At 33.7% G+C, this 27,555-nt stretch overlaps 1 protein-coding gene across 8 annotated transcripts; it reads left to right on the top strand.

Moving 5' to 3' along the window:
- The first annotated feature begins 816 nt into the window (after nucleotides 1-816).
- On the top strand, nucleotides 817-27,054 carry LOC128229969 (serine/threonine-protein kinase PRP4 homolog). 8 transcript variants are annotated; one of them, XM_052941902.1, is made up of 14 exons: nucleotides 817-989; nucleotides 3,104-3,270; nucleotides 11,451-11,559; nucleotides 13,208-13,257; nucleotides 15,377-15,402; nucleotides 15,774-15,905; nucleotides 16,218-16,355; nucleotides 17,784-17,895; nucleotides 18,799-18,929; nucleotides 19,827-19,841; nucleotides 20,154-20,322; nucleotides 21,434-21,855; nucleotides 23,929-23,964; nucleotides 25,600-27,054. In XM_052941902.1, the coding sequence occupies exons 2-14, from the start codon at nucleotides 3,158-3,160 to the stop codon at nucleotides 26,286-26,288; spliced, it is 2,142 nt and encodes a 713-aa protein (XP_052797862.1). In that variant the 5' UTR covers nucleotides 817-989; nucleotides 3,104-3,157; the 3' UTR covers nucleotides 26,289-27,054. The 8 variants fall into 8 exon arrangements, with proteins under 8 accessions (XP_052797862.1, XP_052797863.1, XP_052797868.1 ...); XM_052941903.1 differs by lacking the exon at nucleotides 817-989 and adding an exon at nucleotides 1,289-1,333; XM_052941908.1 differs by lacking the exons at nucleotides 817-989; nucleotides 16,218-16,355 and adding exons at nucleotides 1,341-1,531; nucleotides 16,585-16,599.
- The last annotated feature ends 501 nt before the right edge of the window (nucleotides 27,055-27,555 follow it).

Below are 27,555 nucleotides of genomic sequence, written 5' to 3'. Positions count from 1 at the left end.
TTAATTGGCTCTATTTTTAACCACATAACACCATACGTCCTTGTAACTTTGCACAATAATTCTTTTAACATTTCTTGAAGTAGATCTAACAATACTTACAGCTTAAAAATGTACTTGTGAAGCAAGGCCAATAACTTCCTTCTCCCACAAGACAATTAGTATTTGTTTAGTGGTGTGACCGGGAATTAAACCTGGAAACCCTGGATTGACAGTCAAGTGTGTTACCACTAGACTACAGACCCGCCACTAGTAAGGCCCATAACTCTAGCTTAAAAAGTTGATGAATTATGGCCCTTTGACTTGGTTGACAGAGAAACAAATGTCATGGCAAGTTTTGACTTTGATTGTGGTGCTCTTAATCAATTATAAAACAAGCAAATGAAAGAAATAAAAAAAACAATACTTTTACAACTTACCGTAATTGATGGGTATAAGGTCTTTCAGTGTTCTTTTTTAATAACACAGTCTTTTGAGTTATACACCTTTAAATAAATTTTAAAAATATTGGCTGTTGCATTATGTTAATTTCAGAATTTGGCAGAGTACACTTTTAAACTTTAAGACTTCTTCAACAAGTTTATTTATTTTTTAAAAATCCCAATTAGCATTTATTTTATCTTAACAGACTGTTCATAACATAAGTGGTCAAGCAGTGATCGAGGTTTTGATTTCCTTTATATCCGGGACTTGCGAACTTAGATTTGGTAAAAGCAAAATCAACATTTTCTTTCAAACCACTATTTGGCATAGCACAATGTGCATTACAGTAAAATAGGAAAGAAGAATATCTCTTTCCAAATCGTTTAATAAAAATTCAATACTTCTGTTTAAGCGACATTAAAATGCTCTATACATGGTAACTATGGTCGGAAAGATAGGAATATAATGAAAGTTTAAGATAACTTCAGTATTAACATGGACTTTTAAATGTCATTTTGTTGTCAAGATTCTACACACAAGTTTTAATAAGGGATTATAAATAATTAAAAGTAAGACTTACAGTCACTTTCTTGAATGTTTGCTGTATGCTTTCTGACTTATTTATTTTACTGTTATTTTGTTATCACACGTTGATCTTTTTGAAGTAATGATATGTGCTTTTAACTATGCACCATTAGGTTTCATCGAATTTGTTAAGATATAAACAATCGTAAGATTATCCAATTGCAGTTAATCTTCAATGCATTTGTGTGAGAACTGACATTGTTAAGTTTAAGGTGATTTGTTTGAAGACATATTGATTAATAAATAAGACTGCTTAGTGCTAACATTTCAATACCTACTTACTGTATAGTGATATTTCGTAGAGGTTTGTTAAGAAAGGATATTGTTTGTATGCATAAGTTTGTTTCAGATATGTAAAGGTTTATGTTTTGAATATAGATGTTTTGTTGATAAATTAAAGTGTTTAAAGTGAAATATTGTGTAACTGGACCTTAGTTTGTATGATTGTATTGGAATTGAAAAAAAGCTGGATTTTAAGTGTTTTTATATACTTTTTGAATTGTACCGTGGATAATAAAATTTTAAGGTATACATGTAGATACCATTATAAACATTTAACAATTTAGAAAAATATAAATATATTATTTATCAAAGACTGAAATAGCTCATTTAAAGCGAGTAAAGTAAAACTGTAGAATTACATACATGTTGCAGTGTTACAATAATAAACGAAATGCTCAAAAATCTAAAACCGATAAATAGCTGACAGTTAAGCTGAAAAATGAATTATTGTCTGTTATTTTAGTTGTAATTTATAATTAACCCAGATGAGAAAAGCATTTCTTTATCATTTTTGTTCCGTTTTATTGACACTTAAAAAAAACTAAAAATGATTAACTAAACTCAACTTGTTTGCGTTTCTGTAATATGTTGATTTTATTTGAACAAAGATAAATAACAGTATGGTAAAAATCTATATTTGCTTATACAGCTTTCTAGGCTACTGCATTTTAACTTGATATAAAGGGTATTCAGAATGCAGAAAATTGGCCTTTTAATACTTTTAATATGCCTGGGAACTTTCAAAGAGCATTAGTTCATGTGTATATAGAACATTCACTATTTGTACTAATGTATATGATATAAAGCCGTTTTGGTTAATTCAAACTTACAATTACTTAAAAAGATTCCTTTGGTGTCATTGTGTGAATTCAAATAAAGGAATCTGTGAGGTGGTATTTCTATATGGTAATATTCCCTTAAATAGAAGAAAAGAAAGGCATTACTGTATTTTTGTCACTGGTAGGACTTAAAAGTGAGAAAATGAGCAAGTTATTTGAGTGTATACTCTCAATGAATAGAATGTTTTTAATTGAATTATACTTAGATGGTTATAATACAATACCACGCCTCCAACATAAATGACACAACGCCATTGCTCCAGGACTCGTCATGCGGTGACCCCATATTTTTCCATATTGGGTCACCAAATTTACATCGTACCATTGGTGTATATTTTCCGATTCCAATAATCATAAGCATAAATATCTTTGCCTCAAAGTTTTCAAAAGTGTCATCTCTCTATACTGTTGTTACTAAGCTTTTCAAAGGGTAGTTATCCACGACTCTTGTGTTTCTCAAAATAAATAACATAAAATGGAAAAAAGAGAGTCGAGCGTGTAGCTGACTGTACGCAAATATGCAGTTGCATAATGAAATTTTGACAGGTTGAAGTTTTTGTCATACCAAAAACCACAAATTTGAAATAAAAACTTAAGGGAGGCAACCCCCTCCCACACCTACCCCTTAGGCATTGATCTGCTTAGCCCTAGTTAGTTACGCGCCTTGGAGTCATGAAAGGCCCACAACTAGATTATTGTCTGTACATAGAAGTATACATTTTTCTCTATTTGTACCCTGAAATTATTATCACAGACACACATAATAGCTTAATAAGAATATTTAACATGTGATTTTAAAAATGTTTTACTAAATGATTATTTCTTGCTAATGCTTTTTACTTTCCATCCAAGTTTTTGTTTTTATTAAGTTGACATTTTAAGAATAATTATAAAAGACCTCAACATCTGCAAAGTATGAAAAAAAGTAACTTTTTAACTGTGAATTAAAAAGTATATATTCTATTCATTTTTTCCAGACTGGTATACGGTATTTGCTGTCAGCTTGCGCTGGAAACAGATAACCAGTCAAGATGATGAGCAGTCTGGTTCCTGGCTCTATCTTCAGCGCCTCAGGGTTCAACAGGAAGTCAACCCCTACCCCACCCAATGTTACCCCCGCAGAGCTGGACAACAGATATAAGAGGTAAGACGGGGAGAGAATGAGGGGTGCATGTAGTTTAGTCAGAAAAGGGGAACTGGGAGTGGCATAAATAGTCAGGTGATTTTTATTTTATTTCAGAATTGACATTGACAAATGCACATGGTCTTGGATTCAATAGATTGATCATTGTTGAAAAACCTCGAGGCAAAATTGATATTTTATTGATCAGATTAACTGCACATAATTTTCCAAAAATGGGACTGAAAAACATATTTATTATCAAGTGACCTCTTTTTTACACCATAAAATAAATGTAGACATTAAACATTATACTCCAGTCTATTTCTGTATAGGGCACCATCCTGAGTGAGAGTTAAGCATTTATTTTAATTAAGTTAGTTTTGGCATAAACAGAAAATACTAACTTATAATGGATTGCTGTTCATGGACTTATATAGGCAATTATTAGATGTCACAATAAAAACAAAGCAAAAAAATGACATAACATGTCTCTGACAATTTAAAGAGATCTGTTCATATTTAAAAGAAGGCCATACATCGAAAATAAAGTGTTGTGTGAAATTTGAACGAAATGCCTATTTCAATGTGACAAAATTATGCTTCACTATTTCACTGAAAAGCGTGAGTAATGCTATTGAAACTTGAATGGTTTTAGACTAAGATTTGCAGTTTTCTTTAGAATTGAGTTTTTGCAAGTTGCTGATTGATCATATATCATATAAGTAAGTTAAATGACTCAACTTAAACATAATTTGAAAGAAAATTGTTGAAACCAGAAAAACTGTGTCCCTCTAAAAGACTGAAACAGTAGTGTAAAATGTGTATGTTAAAAATGATATCCTTTATGGAATATTTTCTCATATTATGCTTAGAAGGGAGACATGAGCTATTATTGTATCTTTTCTTAGACTAGATATTTTATTTCTGGTTTGTCTGCTTCAAGTTTTAAACACAATTATATTTTTTAAATGGTACCTTAAGAAAAAAATAATTATTTGCTTAATTTGTATGTATCAAAGTAAAATTGTTTAGGAAAAATTAAACATGCACAATAAAAACTGTCAAGCAGAGCCCTCACGATTATTTGAATTGTGTGATGATAAAGAAAATTCTCCAAATGTTAAGACTTCATAAATATGAGGCTTGAATAGAAATTATGTCTCTTTGTCAAACAATCAGTTTGAACACAATTCATCAAAAAATTGATGTCAATAACAAAAAGCAAAAATATAGTACAAAATAAGTTGGAATGTGTAAAATATGGCGCAAAGGGGGTTTATTAAATATGCTTTGACTTAACTGATGCGAAAGGTTTATTATGAATAAATTTTCTTTAGAATATGATGATGTCTCAATCTGAACCCCATTGATAGACTGCAATCAGGCAAACTGGTGGTCCCCCCTCAACAACCATGCCCCCCCCCCCCTTCTTCCCCCCAAGACACATTGATTTAAAATAACTTAACTTATAACTGCTGTGATTTATCAATACAGAATTGTAGAAAAATCTTTTCTGAAATGAATCTTTATAAAGAAAAATAATTTTTATAACTTAAAAAAATCTTTTTTATATAGTTTTATTAAATAAAATTAAATGAAATTAAAGAAAAATGTGAAATCATTCATTAAACATTATAAAAGAAATGTAAAACCCATTGAAGGACTGTTTATTTTTCTTATTTACATTTCTATTGCAGATTTGTGTAAATATTTCTCTTTCATTCACGGAATTGTAAGGTTTTGGCAAACAGGATAAAAGATATTTTGTTTCTGTTAAACAAATCATTACATGTCTATCTTAAATTTGTATCAGCTAGGAAATTGTCAGTATCGTTCATCATGGTTTCATTCATGGGTGTAATTTCCGTATGTGGTGCTGCTATATGAGAGCCAAAAACAAATATTACTCTGCCCATAATTTAAATGTCATTCTCAATGTCTGATAATGTCAGCATTGATATAAACTAGCATTATATTCAAGTCTAAAAGAAAATTAGAGATGGACTTGAGCTTATAACACGAAACTACCTCTACCTCAACATACACCATTGGTTATAAAAGTGTGGACAATCTGACTATCTTTACCTCAACATACACCATTGGTTACAAAAGTGTGGACAATCTGACTACCTCTACCTCAACATACTCAATTTGTTAAAAAAGTGTGGACAATCTGACTACCTCTACCTCAACATACACAATTGGTTGTAAAAGTGTGGACAATCTGACTTCCTCTACCTCAACATACACCATTGGTTACAAAAGTGTGGACAATCTGACTACCTCTACCTCATCATACTCCATTTATTATAAAAGTGTGGACAATCTGACTACCTCTACCTCAACATACACCATTGGTTACAAAAGTGTGGACAATCTGACTACCTCTACCTCAACATACTTTATTGGTTATAAAAGTGTGGACAATCTGACTACCTCTAGCTCAACATACACCATTGGTTATAAAAGTGTGGACAATCTGACTACCTCTACCTCAACATACACCATTGGTTATAAAAGTGTGGACAATCTCACTACCTCTACCTCAACATACACCATTGGTTACAAAAGTGTGGACAATCTGACTACCTCTACCTCAACATACACCATTGGTTACAAAAGTGTGGTCAATCTCACTACCTCTACCTCAACATACACCATTGGCTACAAAAGTGTGGACAATCTCACTACCTCTACCTCAACATACACCATTGGTTATATAAGTGTGGACAATCTGACTACCTCTACCTCAACATACACCATTGGTTACAAAAGTGTGGACAATCTGACTACCTCTACCTCAACATACACCATTGGTTGTAAAAGTGTGTCCCAATCTGACTACCTCTACCTCAACATACAACATTGGTTATAAAGGTGTGGACAATCGGACTACCTCCACCTCAACATACACCATTGGTTAAAAAAGTGTGGACAATCTGACTACCTCCACCTCAACATACACCATTGGTTATAAAAGTGTGGACAGTCAGACTACCTCTACCTCAACATACACCATTTGTTATAAAAGTGTGGACATTCTGACTACTTCTACCTCAACATACACCATTGGTTACAAAAGTGTGGACAATCAGATAAAGCAAACACCTTCATAGCGGGGTCATTCAGTTAAAAAATTATATGTGTATATGTTTAACAAATTGTCTATTTTAAAAAAGTTTACCATTGTATACCATTACTTAGCAAACATGTCAAATTCAGGCACATTTTTACACACTCATGAATGCATATACATTGAGAATATAATTAGCATGAACACAAATGATGAGCAACGTGTTTGATTGATTTAACTGCTGTAGAAACAGTAATGAAAGTGTCATGATAAGCATTGAGTGCATTTATTAAATGTATTTTCCTGTAGTTTGATGACCATATGTGTACATGGCTATTGAAGATGTGAAGAGTATTGAGCAACAGTCACTCTTGCAATGGTGCCACCAATGTTGCTGGGTTGAGTTTGTTCATGCTGCCATGTATATGCTACAGAAGCCAGTGTGTCTTGGGATGAATTTAGAATGTCCAATTGAATGGATATTGTGTAAGTTTTAATAGAACTAAAAATAAAGGCCATTTTGGACAAAAAAGCTACAAGTTATATTGTGAAATTCACATATTATTGAACTAACTTAGTGTCCAGTGAGCCATTTATTATATCTATTTTCAAATTATGTGGTCTGTTAAGGTGGGTTAAAAATAATCACACTTAAAAAAATTCCAAATGATCACTCAATCATTGATTTGGCCATATTCTCAGAGAAACTATTAGAAAATGGCAAACTTTACATTAGAGGTTTTCATTTCTTTGTTTAGGTGAGATAAATTGAGACCTGCTGCCAATAATCATTACTAAAAGGATATTTATCATTAACCTTTTCTTTAAAAGTATTTAATACTAAATCCATATACTCGAGCTCGTAATGTGGTCCATGTTGATAAATTGTATTCAGCTTTTGTGCTTATCAGAAAGATTTAGGGTTTTAATAAAAAAAAAAAATTGGAGTTCCCTGATATATTTCAATAAATGTTTTAATTAGAAATTTGATTTCAGCTGCGTAAACATCTTCCTTATAAATTAGTAAAATTTTAACTAGGAGTAAAGAAGTGCTCTTTTGATCATGCAAAAAAATAACATACCACTATAGCAATAATGCATTAAATCGTTCTGAAAGACAGCATTTTCACATACTTTGAGAATGTTAGCATATATGTACAAATGACATGGAATGGCATTTGTATGAATGGTTAACAGCCTTGGAAGCAGTAATGAAAGCATCATGTTGAGTTTTGTCTATTCCAATAAATGAATAACTCATTCATCAGCCACTGAATACCCTTTAACTGGGAGAATTAGTATGCCCCTGAATACACTTAAACCTGGAGAATTAGTCTGCCCCGAATACACTTCAACCTGGAGAATTAGTCTGACCCTGATTATGCTTCAACCTGGAGATTAGTCTGCTCTGAATACACTTCAACCTGGAGAATTAGTCTGCCCCTAATTACACTTCATCCTGGAGAATTAGTCTGCCCTGAATACACTTCAACCTGGAGAATTAGTCTGCCCCTGATTACACTTCAACCTGGAGAATTAGTCTGCCCTGAATACACTTCAACCTGGAGAATTAGTCTGACCCTGATTACACTTCAACCTGGAGAATATTAGTCTGCCCTGAACACACTTCAACCTGGAGAATTAGTCTACCCTGAACACACTTGAACCTGGAGAATTAGTCTGCCCCTGATTACACTTCAACCTGGAGATTTAGTCTGCCCTGAATACACTTGAACCTGGAGAATTAGTCTGCCCCTGATTACACTTCAACCTGGAGATTTAGTCTGCCCTGAATACACTTCAACCTGGAGAATTAGTCTGCCCTGAATACGCTTGAAACAGGAGAATTAGTCTGACCCTGATTACACTTCAGCCTGGAGAATTAGTCTGCCCTGAATACACTTGAACCTGGAGAATTAGTCTGCCCCTGATTATACTTCAACCTGGAGAATATTAGTCTGCCCTGAATACACTTCAACCTGGAGAATTAGTCTGCCCCTGATTATACTTCAACCTGGAGAATATTAGTCTGCCCTGAATACACTTGAACCTGGAGAATTAGTCTGCCCCTGATTACACTTCAACCTGGAGATTTAGTCTGCCCTGAATACACTTCAACCTGGAGAATTAGTCTGCCCTGATTACACTTGAACCTGGAGAATTAGTCTGCCCCTGATTACACTTGAACCTGGAGAATTAGTCTGCCCCTGATTACACTTCAACCTGAAGAATTAGTCTGCCCTGAATACACTTGAACCTGGAGAATTAGTCTGCCCCTGATTATACTTCAACCTGGAGATTTAGTCTGCCCTGATTACACTTCAACATGGAGAATTAGTCTGCTCTGAATACACTTCAACCTGGAGAATTAGTATGCCCCTGATTATGCTTCAACCAGGAGAATTAGTCTGCCCCTAAATACACTTCAACCTGGAGAATTAGTCTGACCCTGATTACACTTCAACCTGGAGAATTATAATATTATTATTTTAGTCTCCGGTTACATAAACAAGGAATTATACAAGAAAAGTTGGTTTCACCCAAACAAGCTAAAATTGAAGCATGGCATTTAAAATATAACTGTTTTACTTTGTGGGATTAAATCTCCCAGTTGAGATGTATTTCAGGGGCAGATAAATGAGATATGTAAAAGGACAAAACTCAACATGACACTTTCATTACTGGACAATTGGCTACATTCCTTTAATGACTTTGTCTGTTATGAAAGTAGTTATATGCCCAGAGGTATAAATAAATGAGTATTGAGCAACAGTCAATCTTGCAATGGTGCCTGTGTGTACCCTAATCTATTGCCATGCATATGCTACATCAGTCAGTTTGTCATGGGATGAATTTCAAATGTCCACTTGAATCCAATATTTTGCACCATTGTTCAAGGATATTGTATAAGACTGAATAGATCTTAAAATCAAAGCCATTTTGGGCAAAGGAAAGCTACAATTTATGTTAGAAAAAATGATAATATTCAACTAACTAAATAAGTGTCCAATGACCGAGTCTGTTTTGAAATTCAGTGGAACTGATGGCCTTAATATGGCCATTATAACAAGTTAAAAATAATCATTCTTCAAACATTTCCAAATGATCACACAATCATTGATTCAACAATTATCTCACACTTACTATAAGAAAGTGGCAAATTTTACATTTGAACAGAGGTTTTTCATTTCTATGTATAGCTGATATAAATAAAGACCTTCTGCCAATAATCATAACTTAAAGGATATTTATCATCAAAATTATCTTTGAAAGTATTGCAAACTAGATTCCATATACTCCAAATGTGCTCCATGTTGATAAATTGTATCAAGCTTTTGTGCTTATCAGACAGATTTAGGGATTTAAAAAAAAATGTATTGAACTTCCCTGATATATCTCTGTACATGTTTTAATCTGACTTTAGCTGCATGATCATTTTCCTTATATTAAATTGTAAATTGATATGTTGAAAAGGAATAAAGTGATTATTTAATCATGTGAAAAATGACATACCACTATGGCAATAATGCATTAAATTGTTATAAAAGACGGCAGTGATTCTGAAAGTGATGTTTTTTTGTTGAAGAACACGTTTATTTCAAATCTCTTTGCATTACTTTTAAGCAGTCGCAGGCTTTAAAAGTTGCAAGAATGTCTGGTACTTATTGAGCTGATTAAAATGTTAACGCTGTAATTTGAATATTTGAATTAATTTTGACAATCTTTTCTAAAACATCGGCTCATTTAAAAGAACTCTTTGATATCTGATGTATATATTTATGGTTATTAATAAATAATTGATATAACAGTTAATAGCAGCATAAATATCTTTATATCTATGTCTATTGAAGTCATTGAATCAATATCCATCGGGCTAGCCTCCGATGTCATCCTTTCACTCCATAACACTTAGGACATCATGCTCGCACTGAGTGATTGATTCAAAACATGGGCACGACCAATGGATTAATTATACCCAAACATGGCATTAGCCCAGGTTGTTGGTCCTGCTATTCTGTTAGAGAATTGGATAAGCAATTGATATACTTGGCATGGGACTAGTGTTTCCTGCAGATTCACATTAATCGGACAATTAACTGGATGGAGATCGTGAAATTTGAAATAATTGCCATAGCAATAAAGACCATATTATTTTTGTGGAATTTCAAAAAGAGTATTGGTGGATAAATGCGCATCGTTAATCGTTTCTCAGCTTTTTAAACGGATAATCTATGAACCAATGATTATTTGTGAAACAGATTTCAACATTTATGAATTATTTCATTTCTTGTAATTGGAGAGCCATGTTTTCTACATAATCTTCTTGAAAGGATATTCTACGCTTTGGATCAATCTTTATTGTTATTTTTCATGACAATTTAGACTGTTGTTTGTCTCTGTTAAATGAGATAAAACAGTGTGACATTTCCATCAAAGACAGAGTAACCAAGGTGTCAAGTTGGTCAGTTATGGCATCTGAGACTCAAGCACTAAATGCGAGGCGCTCGTCAAAAAAGAGGTTGTTTTCTCATGATAATCTTGTTTTAAAATACTAAGAAGGTTTAATAGTGTAAACAACTATTAAATTTTAGTGTTTTAACTGAGTGAGAAGAAATATCATCGATTGATAGAAAAGTCTTTGTGTTTTGTATATGTTTTTGTAGCATTGATCTATGAAAGAAAGTTTTTTAATACGATAGACAATAGTTTTTCCAGTTTAAAAGTAAAGAAGGTAGGCATTGCCCTGGTGTTCATCTTGTATCACATAATTTATGCACTTGTCCCTTACAAAGCTTTTACGTGTAACCTCATAATAATTGCTGAAATTTATAATTTTGTAAAATATGGGTGAATTTTTTAATTGAGGTGCAATTCACACAGTCTTAGCTGTAATTTCTATGAGAGCCACATTTTCTGTATATTATGTATTGGATATAATAATAGGTTTCGGTCTGTTGAAACAATGATTTCTTTTGATAAGAATGTGTTTTTTTCTGCATACTTTATTTTTTGCGACAGTCTTGTGCAGCACATTTGCTGAAAATGAAAACATTGGTTTAACAGTTGCATAATACCATAATTGTAAAGCACTTAATGTTACACATAAATGTTAATTTTATGTTTTCAGAACAAATTTTAATGGTACAGAATGGCCGCATGACAGTCCAGTAGCACGAGCATATGATGTTAGCAACACCAGCACAAAACTCATCATTCTCAACAACAAATATGGAAAGGTCAGAGAAAGTTTATATTTTATTTCAGTGCTCAAAGTGCTCAGCATGAGCTATTGTGAATGGGTGATTGCTTGTTGTCCGTCATTGTCCATCCGTCCGTCGTCAACACTGTCCTTCAAACAAATTCTCCTCCTTTAACCACTGGGACAGTTTTAACCTTATCACAGAAATGTTCCTGAGGTTATCCTCTATCAAATGTTGATTCATAAAAAAACACCAGGAGCAGTCAAGCTACTCTTCACTATAATATAGTCTATGTGGAAAATCTTTTCTTCAGAAACTATTGGCCCAAAATTATTTCACAAAAATGTTCCTATGGTGAGCCTCTTTCAAATTCATACCATGTTGATTATGAAAAAGCTTGGTTGCTAGGGGCAGGGCTACTTTTCACTAAATATCTATATGGAAATTTCCTCTTCAGAAACCATTAGCCTAGTTTCAAAATATTTTCATAGGTGAACCTTTTATCATTTTTTATATAATTATTTTATCGTTTTACAATCATTTAAGATCAACTTCAAACTGCATGATCTTATTTACAGTACAATGTGCTGTATGAGTTATGGCCCTTCATAACTTTTTACCAAATACATTTTTACATGTTTTTCATATGCCTGTTTAAAAAATGAGATGTATGTTTCACCTGGTGGGCGGCGTCCAGTATGTTTTCCAATCAATAACTTAAGATCACTTTGTCCAATCAGGCGAGCAAGATAGGGCCTTCTTGGCCCTCTTGTTGAAAATATTAGAACATCTACATTTAAGGAAATTTGTAATAGTTTGACAGCATAGGGTAGCATAATTAGATTAATTGCAGTTATCAAATTGCACCAATTTATATAATAGTTTGAAATTGCATGCTTTATTGACTCTATAATTATGGTTATGTTTAAAATCAATTGATTTGTTTTGTCTTTAGTGATGAACATAGAAGTGATGATTTGTTGACTTTTACAGGATAGTGCTGTATATAGCTACATTAAACATATATATTTACATATTATATTTGTTTAGTATTTTCAGTCAAAAGCTACCGGGTATATGTACTTCTGTTACCCTGTTGTTTAGTACTGGACAATTTATAAATATTGATTTGATGTGACTGAGTACAGGAAGTTTGAAAATTACTGCTGTTCAATCACACTTGAATCATGATAGTGTATTTTATACTTTTAAGTTTTTAGTTTCAGTTGTGTTTAGCAGAGTTTTAAAAAAGTATTTTACATTTTTAAGGAATCTTAATCATTGATCATATGGTACTGTACTTTAGTAAATGAACCTTATATATTGAAACATGTTCATTTATAATGCCGTATGAGGAAAGGCTGTGTTAGTGGTTTTCATTCAGATTTCAGATACCTTAATGTTACTGGTAAAAAAAAATATGATTTGGGGTTCAAATACTTTTCCTATGATAACAGATAGCAATGATTGTCATTTTCTATATCTTTACAAAAAAGCAATACGCTCTTGTGCACAGTGGTCACAAATTTTATACTGATACTGACATTTTGACCTTCTGCACCCTGTGCGAAGGAGTGGATAATGCTTGAAATGGTTTCTGTTACTTTTAACTAACAAAGGCTATATTTTGAAAGATTTTTATCATCCATCATACACCTTACCAAGCATTGTTTTGTTATTTCAGAACTCCACAAGACTGCGTGGTTACTACACCGGCCCAAAGAAACCAGACAGGTTCGTTCTTGTCTGTAAATCATGTCTAACATGTCTGAGTGCTGAAGATAAAAGTCCAGGTTTTGTCATCAAAATTTGGGCTTTTCATGTCTTAAATCCTGTCTAACATGTCTGATAGTTGAGGAAAAAGTCCAGTTTATTTCATTACCTTGCTGTCGGTGTAGGGTTAGTTATTGTTGATGTTGACATTGTTGTTGTTATGTAAAGCCCTGAATGATGGTCAAAAGTTGAAAACTGTTATCAATATGAACATGAAACTTGGTTGAAATATTCAATATGACATGTCCATGTGTAGCCAGTCACATAACTTTGCCCTAAAATATTCATTCATTTATGGCCATTCATCGACTCAGAAGGTTGATGAATGTTGGCATCCTCAAGTTGGTTGACTTTGGGCTATATTCAATATCGTTCTTTTCCTTGTCCTAAGACACCCCTCAGTGTTTCTATTCCGTGTATTGGCCATTTGTTTATGTCTTCCCTTTTTGGGGGAGGCAAATTGTTTTTGCACTATCCATCAGTCTGTCCATCAATCCTTCCAGGCGTCCATCCATCAGTCAGTATGTATGCCACACTTCTTTTCTGCTCAATAACTAAAGAAGGCTTAGACCCAGGTTTTCATACTTGTAATACAGGTTGGTCATGACCAATAAATGAGTCCTATTGGTTTTGAGATCAGTAAGTCAAAGGGCAAGGTCAGTGTGACCTTCAGTTGAAAACGCTATGTTGGCGGTGATCTTTAGCTGAAAAATGATTTCTGCTCAAAAACTACAGAACCCTTTGCACCTAGGAACATACTTGTAATACAGGTTGATCATGACCAGAAGATGAGTCTTGTTGGTTTTGAGATCGGTAGGTCAAAGGTCAGGGTCAATGTGACCTTCAGTTGAAAACGCTAGGTTGGCTGTGATCTTTAGCTAAAAAATGATTACTGCTCCAAAACTAAAGAACCCTTTGCACCCAGGAACTTCATACTTGGTATGCAAGTTGGTCATGCCTAGTATATGACCCCGATGAATTTTGAGATCAAAATGTCAATGTCGTGGTAACTTCGATGTGAAAAAATGGTTTCAGCTCAATAACTAAAGATCGAGCACTTGAACCTGGGAATTTCATACTTTGTATGCCAGTTGGTATTGACTAGAAAATTGTCCTTCTGCTTTTGGGATCAGGTCAAAGGTCAAAGTTGCGGTGACTTTGAGTTGAAAAAACGATGTCTGCTCAATAACAAGAACACTTGAGCCCTCGAATTTCATACTTGGTATGCTAGTTGGTCATGATAAGAAGATGGCCCCTATTGATTTTGAGGTCAAGGTCACAGTGACCTTCAGATGAAAAAGGAGTCGTTGGTCATCCGGAACTTCATACTTGATATGAAGGTTGGTCATGACCCGTAGATGGACCCTATCTTGGTTCGGCTCCAGTCCAAATGTACAAATTTCATGTCCATCATTGATTATTTTTCAGCTACAATCACACATGGGGGAGACAAGTGCTTTTTCAAATAAGCAATCTTTAGTTTTACAGTCCAATCTAAAAACTTTGATTTCTAACGCTTAAAAGTAAATTAAATCGACAGATATTTCATAAGGCCCCTGATGATGATGTTGTTCGCTTGTTTGTAGTTTGAAGAACACAATTAAGCTGAGGAACTGCTAAAGCAATGGCAGTGTTGTTGGTAACACTCTCATGTGATCTTTATGAATTTTTAGTGTAGAAAAAAGCGAACCTGCTTCTAAATTTATATTTTACTTGATGTATATCTGTATTGATGTTTTTATTGAAATTAATTTCTGTGTTTTCATTTCACCATACCTAATTGATCTGTCTGAGTGTCATCAATTTATCTCTGCAGGAAGATAGCATTATCTTTGTTTGTTGACGCCAGAATTTATTGGTGATTTTATTTGATGAGAAGAAAATTGGATTGCGATAAATCATTTTAATTGAGGCAAAAATTTGCTGTGACACTAGTAAGCACTCTGAAATGTCTGAAATATGTTTTTTTTTGCATTTTGACAGACTTTGATTCTGTCTGTAACATAAAGGGTAAGCGTAATAGGCATATGAAAACATATGACATGGTAAAATGGTAACATGATTGGCTTTGTGTTTGCAGATATGTCGACCCTGAAAGACACAGAGGTAATTCAATTTTATTGTTCCAAATATTTGTTGTGAACTTTTGGTAAAGAATAAAACATTAAAGGTTGAGCAGATTATAAAATGTTAGTGTAGCCAGCTATGGACTTTATCTAAATCATAAATGAGTCCTGGAGAAGATTTATTTAAGCTATTAAAATGCTAATATTAATTTGGTAACATTATCACAAGTAAGCCTACAAAATAAACATTTTTGCAATGTGAAGAGTAATTTATTGTGTTATTTATTTAAACTCAACTGAACGGTTTATTGTTAACTACCTAATAAATATGTAATTGAATCATACCAAAGTCTTAATGTTCCTCTTAAATGATGACTGAATTATAATCACCCCCTGTTATATATTTTACAGCAAAGAGCCCCCGTTTTCACCCAGAGTGGCATGACCGCTGTTTGGACTCAAGTTCTCCAAAGTTTGAACCCACAGTTCGATCCCACCTGGAATGGGTCAACTCGAGTGAACGGCCTCCTAATGCGCTGATCGGTGAGGGTTGTTACTCTTATGGTATCTTTTGGGATAGATAAGATAATTCTATGGTGCAACATGTTATTTTATCTTTCTTATAATTCAGTTTAGATTTTTATTTTTTTATTTTATGCTTTTGGCTTATTTGATTTTTTAAGAAAAATGTTCAATGTATTGTTTTTTATTGTTTATATATATGTTTCATTAATTTATGTTAACATTGTCATTCGAGCATATTTGCTGGCGACAGTGAACCCATGGGATTTTTTTTTTGCTGGTGATAGTGAACCCACTTAGATGATTAACCCCTATTTTTTTCCCTGACCAAAGTTTCCGTAAGGTCTGGGTTAGCCGATTCTGACCTTTCCCTTGACCTGTCCACCATCGGGCCTAGCTCTGTGAAGGAGAAGTCCACCCCTCGTTCAGCCAGGAGTCCACGATTGTCACCTAAACAAAACTTGTACACAGGTGCACGTATTGTGTGCTTGCTTTTTCTTATGTCTTAAATTTTGTCAGTGCATGATTATATTTACATTAAGGCCCGAAAAAATATTTTTGAATCCCATCTGTACCAATCCCTGTCTTATTTTCAAACCCCTGACAAACAAAGTATACTGGAATCACCCTGTGGTCAGTTTGTTGTTCAGTCAGTCAATTGGCTAGTCTGTTGCAATTTTTCCTTGTTTTTTATTTCAAGGCAATAGACTTATTGGTAAGTAGTTAGTGGTTGAAAATTAGGGTTACCATATGTTTCTTTATTTGGAATTAAAAATAAATAGAATCAGTTCACCTCCCTAATATTTTCTCTCAAAAAACGGACTGGAATCTTAGAATATTTTTTCTTTGGGCCTTTGACTGTTATTTATTTGGATGCTGTTTGAATTTTACTGTATGTCTTGGTATACTCATGTTTTATTGAACTGCAGTGCTCACTTTTCATCTCATTGTACCCTACATGTATGAGATTATCTAATAAGAAATGTTACTTAGATTTTGCGCATATGTTTACATTGTCTTCATAGTGCAATTCCTACATTTATATTAGCACAACTTCGTAACACATTTAAGTTCACAACACCTTGTATCTAGCTTATGTTGCCTTTATGTCTTTATTACATCTCAAGGAAGCATGATATGGTTGCTTTTGAGCTTATTTACGACATATATAACTGTTTACGAACCACTCTATGTCTTATCTTTTAATTATAAAGGTGCCTACTTGAATGCCTGTAAGTAATGATTGACCATATTAGGAGGTTTTATCTTTTTTTAAAGCCATGAATGACGTGGTATTTAGATTTCCCTCAAGTAGTCCTTCTGTTATTTATTATTGATATCTGTAAGTTTGTTTTAGAAAGGTTTCACTTGTTTTATAATGTTTATTTAAGAGTGCGTAGAGTCGATACAGATTAATCAGAATTCAATGAAGTTTGTTTGAGTGTTTTGAAACTAAAACCCGGTAGTGCCTTTTTAAAGTGAACATTTATTAGGAACATTTTAAGTGCATGATGAGCTAAAGTTTATTTGTTATAAGAGTAACCAAGATAAGTTTGTATTATAATACATGTACATGTAGATCGCGAACTATAAGGCAATCTAACGTAATAAATATTCTTAAGATTTCTGCGATTTCTATGCATGCAGATTTCCATTAAGGCCTTTAATTGAATAAAAGAAAAGATTTCATTTTCTGAAAAACGTTACTTTCTATTCTGTTCAATCCAAAAATAAAATAATGTGCCCAAACTAACAAAATATAATTATTTAACTTCTTCCTTCGCTTATTATTTTATTTTTATTTGTTTCCCACTTTTCAGGGAAGACTGCAATATATGTATTCGTAAATCATAAACAGGTGTTAATTGCCAGGGCTTAAACTTTATTTTATGGTTACAGCGAAGTCCTCAGTGAACCGGAATCGACATGCAATGTGCCGGTCCACTCCTACCTACGACCCAGAAACACGTGCAGTCAGCAGGATCTCCATGCCTCCGTCCAAATATTTCAGGTTGGGCTAGTGCTAAGTTATTTTACACTTAAAGGCAATTAAAAAATTATATCTACCCTACACAAACACTTTTTGACCTGTCCAAGCTGTAGCTTCGTCATGCATTGGAGAGAATTAAAAATAATGTGGAACAAATATTCATCATTACTAGAAAATGTGTCCACTTAAGTGTCAAACGTCTAAATGTTTAAAAATTTTGTATGTCACAAGAAACAATGCAGTTTACATGAATAAAAAACTGTTCTGTTCAGTTCTAAAAATTGTGTTTGGTTTGTCAAGACTGTAACGTGACCATGCAAAAAAGATTTTGAAATAATTTGACACAAATGTTCACCTTGACTTAACAATGTGTCCATTGCAAGAGCCATTATATTTAGGTCAAAGGTCAAGGTCACTGTTTTGGATAATTTATCAAGATTCCTTGTATGTTGGCTTGTCAGGGCTGAACAATAACTTGGCCATGCATTTGGGAATTTCACCAAAGCTACTCTCATGTACATAGGTTATAGATCAAGGTCACAATTACCGGTATAAAGGTCATGGCTCAAAAATCTATATATTTGCCCAGACTGTTACTTGGTCATGCATTTGGGGAATTCAAAATAACTTCATTCACATTTGATCATGACAAGACTGTGTGTAACCAGCAAACTCATGTCTGTACGTTAAAGGACAAGGTCACACAAAAGGGTCTTTGGTCAAAATGGGTATATATGAGTTGCTCTTCTCCATCTATATTCTTACCCATCACTTATTGAATTTGCCCAAACCTTCCCTTTTCACAAAATTAGAAAACCTGGTGTTTGTTACTTGTTCTTTTTTTAGTATAAAACTAGATACATGTTACCATTATCAATACCCTTATTATAACCCATTAGTACTACCTTCTCATGTGTAATATAGTGACTTTTCGGAGATGAGCGCAGGTGAGAAGCTGTACCTGTGGAGTATAGAGCGTATCTACAGCATGGATCGGATGAAGCAACTCAAACAGGATCAGTACAAGAAACTTCTTGAGATGGAGGCAAAGAAAGGTATGTCAGGTTGATGTGATCATATATACAATAAGCAAATATTAGTCACAGTACAAGCCCTGTGGAGTAGCAAATGGAGCTATGACACGGAGTGAATGAACACTCAAACAGGACCTGATTAATCAGGTCCTGTTTGAGTTGTTCATCCAGTCCATGCCATACCAGAAACTCCTGGAGATAGGTAGGTGGTGTTAGGGTTGTAAGATAACAACAAGCACAAACAAGCTACTGTATAAGTCCTGTGGAGTATCGAGTGCATGCATGTCCAGAACATGTCCTGGTCCCAATTTCTTGAAACTTCTAAGTCCCCTATAACAGGACAAGCTAAGCTCACTATTTTTCGTTTTCTATAAATTGCGTAAATTGCGTAACCTTGTTATGAGTTTTTATACTTTAGATAGGAATTATCTTTATGAACACAATGAACTATTTTTCATTTATCAAAATTCAATCTAAGTATGTATTTTCCCTAATTGAAATAAGCTACTTAAGCCTGTTCAGCTGAAGAAGTTTCGAGAAATTGTGGCCAGGAGTTGGAGGCCAAGAAAGTTGTTCGCAGTAGCAATGTGCTTTTTCTGACCAGTTATACAACCCCAACTTAAATATTGTAAGAGTTATGGCCCTTTGTAACATTTTTAACAAATCATGTTTTTATAAGCCTATTGAAGTTTCACCTGCGGCATATGGTCGGAAGGTGTATGTTGTCAGATCAATATAACACTTTGTCCAATCAGGTGAGCGATAAAGGGCCATCTTGGCCAACTTGTTTTTATATCTTACAGTCGTGTTACTAATGTTTGCATCAATGTTATTGCCCCATCAAAATGAGTTCTACCAAGATATTGACTTTCTTTTAAATTATGTTGCTTTCAATGCCATGTGTTTTAATCAATGCAGATGATTTAGAGAGAGGTAATTTAATTTTGCACTCACCAGCATTGTGTTTTTGAAGGGTTCACAAGTTATATTTGCAAACAGGTGAAAGGGCACTGGATGAGGTTTATAGTGATTGGTTCTTCTACCATTTATTGATGCCTAATTAATGAAACTAGCAGTATTATTATGTTTCATTTTTCATGTTTCATCATCAAAAAGACCATTAATGTTCGCAACTATTGTATGAAAGGTTTGTATATTATCTTCGCTGAAGATCAGGATAAATGTTTGAATAAGCACATGCTTATTAAAACTTGGTTTTGCATTTGGAATGATTGTACATTCAAGGAAAGTATGAGCCAGGAGAATACAAGAGGTACATGAGGTATATCAACAGTGCCAAGGACAGAACATATGGCACAGGGTCACCTTCAGATCGGCGGGCAAGGTCAGCCTACTCGTCAAGGTCAAAGAGTGCAACCAGCAGCAGGGTGAGCACTGCAAAACAAGAGTCTAGGTAAGGTCATATCAAAGGTTTGACAGTGTATCTTTAATGTTGATTGGCTAGCAATCATTGTGTAAAACTGTGTATTTGTGAGAGTTTCTGCAAGACTTGATTATTCCAAAGCAGTTTCATCCTGAGCATTACTGCAAAAGATTAACTTCAGAATTTATTTACAAATTTATCATATTATGGAGAAGTGCAGTGCACAGGTATCATATTTAATCTGACTGCAATTGTTTTAAGTTATTGCCGCTTGTTCATGTCTTAACTTAATTTTTGTCTGTAGCATTAATACGAAAGTGTTTGATGTATTGACTTCTTACTTCATAAACAGATAGATCTTATTGAGTAGAAGTGCAGTGCTTAGGAAATACTTTTTTCTGACTCTTTATACAGTATTTCTTTCGTTATTTGCCTTAGTTTATTTTCATACGTAATTTTTGTCCTGCAAATAACAAGTTTTTTATGTTTCAACTTCAAATTTATATACAGATAGATCATATTGAGGAGAAGTTCAGTACACAGGAACTATTAATATGCCTGCATTAATTTTTGAGTTATTGACCTTTGTTCTACTTACCAGTATGCTTTATTTATATGCAGAACATTACTCCAAAAGCTTTTGAGGTATTGACTTTAAAATTCATGTAAAGATAAAGCATATTTTAAAAGGATAAGTGCAGTGCACATAAAACCATAACTCCGGCTACAATTTTTATTATAGTTTTTTGAGTTATTGCCCTTTGTTCATCTACATCTTTAATTTAGGTCCGGAGCATAACTCCAAAAGTTTTTCAGATAATTACTTTTAGCTTCATATTTGTATAGATCTTATTGATGAGAAGTGCTCAGGAAGCATAATTATGTTTATCAAACCCATATAATATTCTGCATATAGTTTTAAGGCTTAAAGTTTCTGTAATGGTTATAATTGGATCAATGATTGTTTTCACAATGGGCATCATAGTAGATAACCACAAAACTGTTTCTAAAACCCAATTCACAAAGTTATTACCCCTTGTTCAAAATGAGAAGAGATACAGTATTGCATTCGTCAGGTTATATGGCAGTCTGTTTCAGCTCATGGTAAAATAAAGAAATACATGCTGTCTCCCTCTTACAGGCAAGATGAACAGGAGAAAACAGAATCTCAGCAGCAACAACAAGAAAGACCAAAGACATCTCGTGGCCAAACAAGACAAGAACAAACGAGCGAGACCAAAACAGAGCAGAAACCAAAGGAAGAAGAGACCAGACAGGCAAATGCAGACCAGAAACCCAGCCGACCTAAGTCACCCTATGGCTCTCCAAGTCCCAGCCGGCGGAGCTCTGCGAGGTCGACAAGCACAAGGTCGAGGACCCCAAGCCAGAGGTCGCTCAGGTCCAAGGCAAGCAGTCGAGCATCTAGTGCATCCTCCGCGAAGCATGCTGGGAAAGCGGGTGACAAAGAGGAGTCGGAGGTGGCACCAGTTCAACGGCACATCGAAGGCAAAGACAGACCCAAGTCCAGACTGGGTCACCCTCATCATGATGACATAGATAAAGGTATGTATAAGAAGTGGTCTAAATATTATACCTGAATGTGAAAGGGGTTTATGATAGTCAATATTTTAGGTCATCTTTTTTCTGAAGTATAAAAATGGATTGCCATACCCTTAATGTTTTGATCAGCAACATTTCCGTCATTGGCATTGTTATGCAAAAACCTTAATGTTTGTTTTTATGCCAAATCCTTAACTGGCTAAAGACATAAGCTTACAATAAAAGGTCACATTTGCATCCAGTAATAATTCACTCTTTTCACTGTCTTGTGAAAACGTTTGATAAGTTAGGTCCCTTTACAAAGCTCATGTGATTGTTTTGTCACTGTGGCTTAAATTGATCTCTTACACTTTTTATTTCTTCTCTTGAGTAATATTAAAGCCAATATTTTTTTTCCTAAAACAGTATATTTATTTCAATGAATAAGATCTTTAATAAAACTAACTTCAAGGATGTTAACAGTGAAATTACAAGTTCACTTGTAGATTTGAAATGTTATTTTGACTATAAAATATTTTAGATAATAAAGTTAATAATTTTAATGAATCACTACCAGTTATCAGAAAACAGCTTTCTTAGAAAACAATTTTAAAGATATTTCAATCTCACTTAAACCATTTCATGATGTTAAAATCATTTCATCACGCTGTTTCATCATGAAGGGCGTATTGGTAATCTGATTTTATTGAGATGGGAGATAACTTGAATTGAAACACTTTGAAAATCCCAGATAAACCTATTCTTGTACCTGTTCTACTTTGTAAGAAATTAACAAACAAGATATATGTTTTCTTTGTTAGATAATAACACCAATTAATTGTAGTTGGTAAGTGTATTTCATCCAGGTTTAAGGGTTTTAAGTTTTTAATACTGAGGGTTATTTAGTTTTGACTTTGCACGCAAATTTTTTTTATAGTTAGACCCTTTTGAAATTAATAGATCAAATAGCACCAAGTATTTTCTAACACATAGTTCATGTACATAAAATAGCATGCTTATTTATATTCCTGTAATAGATTTGCATTATATATAACGAATGATTACTCAAATTATCTGAATGGAAGTGCTTTAAAAAGAGTTATTAGTTAATATAAAAAATTTAAATAATAATATGATCTTTGGCCGTAAAGGTACTAGACATCAGATGGTCTCAAATCAGCAAATAAGTATTTCCTTAAAACAAGCCTGAATTGTCAATACTAGCAAGTATGAGGCTGGTGATTATAAATTATTTGGCCTGTTACTGACCCACCACGGAAAAATGGGGGGTTTGTGAAATTAATGGGGGTGAGGCGTTAGCCGAGTCCCCCTATAAATTTCACAGACCCCCCATTTTTTCGTAGTGGGCAGTAACAGACCAAATAGTTGATTTATTTCATCGACCACCTCTCATGAGCAAAAATGTTAAAACTATAATATAAGAATGGATGAATGGCGGCCATTTTTGTCGACTATTGACTTGCCTGACCAACTATAGAAAAATAGTGGGTCACCATGTGACTTCTCTTATCCAATGAAAAGGTCAGAAACTATAGTGGGAGGTGAAATAAACATACATATACCGATACTATTTTTAAATTAACTTGTATTAATGTTGTAGACAAACCATGTAAATTTTAAATTGGAATGAAGGCAAATATGGCAAAAGACACATGTGTTGTAAAGCAAAGTGATACATCAGTAAGTAAGATACAATGTGTTGTACACAATGATATCAATTTTATATAAGTTTTTGACAATTTTCTTCTTTTTTGCTATTGTATCATCTGTTGTCTAGTCTCTTTAAAGCATACAACACGTTAGGTGTAAAAGCAAGCACTATCTCATTTCAGTTCTTGGAGCTTTAGGCTCTCCATAATCACATAATGATGTTGTTATTTTGTTTGTTTGTTTTTCACAAGGAAAAACATGGCTTATAAGTCATCAATAGTATGCAAACAGCATCACTATCACTATTATTTCCATAGCTATTTTCTTCACAAATGTATAATTTTTCAATGTGTTATGTGTTTTATATGGGTATTTAAATAATTATCTTTTCTACAAATCTATTTGATGTTTTAATTATGTCTCCAGAGGACGAACTTTTATATCAGCAGATCCCAAATAAAGGTATTACATGCACTGTGTGTTTGAAGTTTAAGAGTAATATCACAAGGCCAGAGGAAATGTTTATAGATTCTTATCAGGATATTCATCATGGGCGGATCCAGGAATTGACATTAGAGGGAGCATAACTTAGGGGCGCAACATTTAACCTTCGCCCCTCCCTCGGAACCAAACTTTATATGGTTTAAAATGTTGGCAGGGGGAGTTGGGGGTACTCCTTTGTGAATTTTTTAACAATTCAAGTCAGAAATGGTGCAGTTGGAGCATATGATATTTCTTTTTTCCCTACGATATTGACATAAAAGCAAATTAAAGTACTTTTAATCTGGACACAGTTTTACCTCAATTTTCTGACCTGACTTATTGTCAAAACTTAATTTTTGTCATATAAAAAATATTGGGATAGGGTTGAAGACAAAATTGCATGGTGGGTAGGGTTGATTACCTTTAAAAACTCTCTGGCCTTATATGTTCACATGTTACATAGAATATTAAAACCAAATCACTTTCAGTCTTGTGGTGAAATAAAACTTTGATGTGAATAATGATGCTTATACCTTCAGCGAATTTTCCTCTCTATTTGTCTTTAATGCACAGTCATGGCTCTTTAATATGATTATTATATTTCATTAAGTCTAACAGATATTTATCATAATGATTAACTTAAAAAAAAGAAGACAGCATTCATTTTCAGCTTAAATATGGGCCAATTTTAAGTGTGTTTTGAAAAACGGAAGCGCATTATTGATATCTTCGTATGTAAAGCATTTAAAACAATTAATGCATTTCTAGTGATCTAACAAGCTTGCCAACTGTCAACATATCACAGAATTCAGTTTCTGCAGTGAGAGATTGATTGTTTCATTGTTTTACATTCATGAATAATTCCTTTGAATAATTATTTACATTGAAAACTAATAAGGAAAAGGAATAAGAACGAGTCAAGAAGCTCAGAATTTTACTAGGAATGCTATGGTAACTCTATTTTGCAAGTAATGAGATTTCAAAGTGGAAATATCTGGAATTATTAGGGTGATATCAGTTTATATCAGCAACAGTCTAGGTAACAGTTCAGGTGGTTATGGATTATAATTGCTTGTATATTTTATAGCACATAATTTATTATGCATTTCACATTTTTGAATTAAGTACTTACCGGTATCTGTCAAAACAAGACATATTTTGTTTGCAAGTTAAACAACACTTGGACAAGACATAATTTGTACACCGTGCTTGGAAAAAATAAACTTTTATTAATATGTAGTTATACCAGAACAGTTGTGTAATTTAGTTTGACATTCAAATTACGCAAAATCTGTTAAAAGTCATTACATGTGCAATAGAGTTTCTTATTAAACCATGGAAAATTAACGGGGACAAGCCCATCTTTTTTACTGAGATATTTTGGAGATAGGCCATTGACAGTGTTCTTAAAGGTGCACTCCATTAAATTATTAGCTAGAAAAAAATTCCATAGGATTCTAAAACATATGAGTGTTTGATTTGAAGTACTTTGCATTGATTTATTGGAGTAGACAATTATATGAACTGTTCTTTAGACATTCTATGTTAAGTTTATTACAATTGGTGCTGATAATGCTGAAGAAATGATAATAATGTTTATACCATCTGTTTTAGATTCCACAACCTCATCCGCTTCTAGTGATTCTGAGCAAACTAAAACAAAGAAACGTGAGGAGGTAGATGAAATTGAACAAGTGAAGCAGAACAACAAACCCGCCCCTGTCAGGAACGAAAAAATGGGCAGCAAAGTGAGCATCAACAGTCGGGCTAGCGTCACAAGCAAAGGATCCAGAAAGAGCACCGCCAGCGCCAAACAGAATGCTTCCCAAAGTTCCCAGAACGATTCCAACAAGACAGATGACGTCAAAGTGCACCGCGTTCCGAGCACTGGTTACATTGAAGGAGAGGTGAAGACTGGAGTTGCCAAATCAGATAACAAAAATTTAGAAACAGATAGAGAAGAAAAGAGACAGTCAGATGCCAATGAACAAGAGACTGATGAATCAAAACTTGCTAAAGCTAAATTGGATGGAAAAGTGAAATTCGAATCTGAAAAAGAGCAGAAAGATCAAAGTGTTGACAATATTGATGATGGTAAGGCAGAAGATGATACCTCTGAACAGAAAAAAGAACAATCAAATAAAGATGAATCAGAAAGAATGATGAATAAGACTGATGATGACAAAACTGATGTTGACGATGAGAGAGTAAGGAACAAGCTGAACAGACAAGACTCCTTTGATGAAGCTGACGAGGACGTTGAAGATCGGAGAGTTAAGGATCCTGACAAGTTGGAATACTAACAATAAATATAGGTCATTTTTAAACTGGTAATAAAAATGTGGTTGTAGGTTAATTAATTAAAATCTTTTACACTAATCACTGTGCCTCATTTGTATTTTCTATAAATTCTGAATATCTGATTGTGCAGAGTCGTTGTTTGCCTTCACATCATGATGGATGTCACTGCACATATTTACTGGAACAAATAAGGGATCTGATTTCGGGCTTTTGTTCTGGTACATGTGTCAAATTGAAAAGATGGGAAATGAAAGTAGGCATTTACATTTTCAAATAGATTTTTACCAGTAAATGTTTGGTTAATTTTATTAAGACATTGTATGCCATTGTACACTGTGGCCTTTATCTTTAGTGATGTTGTTACGACAGTGATATATCAAATAGCTAAGTTTCTTGCAAGATTCTCTTTGTTTTATCTTTTATGAAAGAAACATATTTGATCATTTCGTACGCCTTTTAAGTATTTCCAAAAAGCATTATTTTTGTGATACGCCAATTTTGTATTTCCAGAAGCGTTATTGTTGTGATTTTGTGTTTGTTACCTGTGTGTATCTCTTCTATTGTCTTAATGAAATCTTGTGTTTATATTGTTAAGTTTAAGTATTTTACTTTTAGTTCTTCTTATTTTATAAATTTAAGGTAGAGATTAATTAAAATGAATGTCATATATTTTTAAAGAACAGATAGTAGTATAGAGCTGTCATTTCTCCGTATTGGTTGTTATGGTTTTGCTAGAGCTTCTACTCAATAAATTCTCGTTTTCCATTAGTGTTCTTTTTTTCTTGATAGTAATTTCAATACAGCGTCTTTGATGTAAAATAGTTGCTGTAGGATAAAAGGTATTGATCCAAACTTAACGACATTGTTTATGTGCACAATGCAATAAATTCATGTGTACTTCATTATAAATTGTAAGGATGCCAGTATAGAACTTAATACTGCCATTAAACAAAGCCACTATGGAGAAAAAAAATAATACATGTACATGGGTGTACATAAATTGTCAACTTAAGAGCCAAGAGGCACATCATTATATCTGACCTGTGGAAAGTTTTGTGGGAAGTATTACAACCTATTTTGGTGTCATAACTTCCCAGTGGCCTAGTTCATTTGAATAGTTATTAAGCTGTTACTGTTTGCCAGTACATGTCATCTATTTTCTTTATTCCTGTCAATGACGTTGCAGTAAGGCCGTCGTCCATGTGGTGCCTCGTACATGCTTGTGAAAATTGGCTATGCCACTTGTTTATTAGCCGCCTGGATACATTC

Source organism: Mya arenaria, chromosome 4, assembly GCF_026914265.1.
Source record: "Mya arenaria isolate MELC-2E11 chromosome 4, ASM2691426v1".
In the NCBI taxonomy this organism is placed as follows: Eukaryota; Metazoa; Mollusca; class Bivalvia; order Myida; family Myidae; genus Mya; species Mya arenaria.
This window is presented reverse-complemented; position numbering and strand designations above follow the sequence as displayed.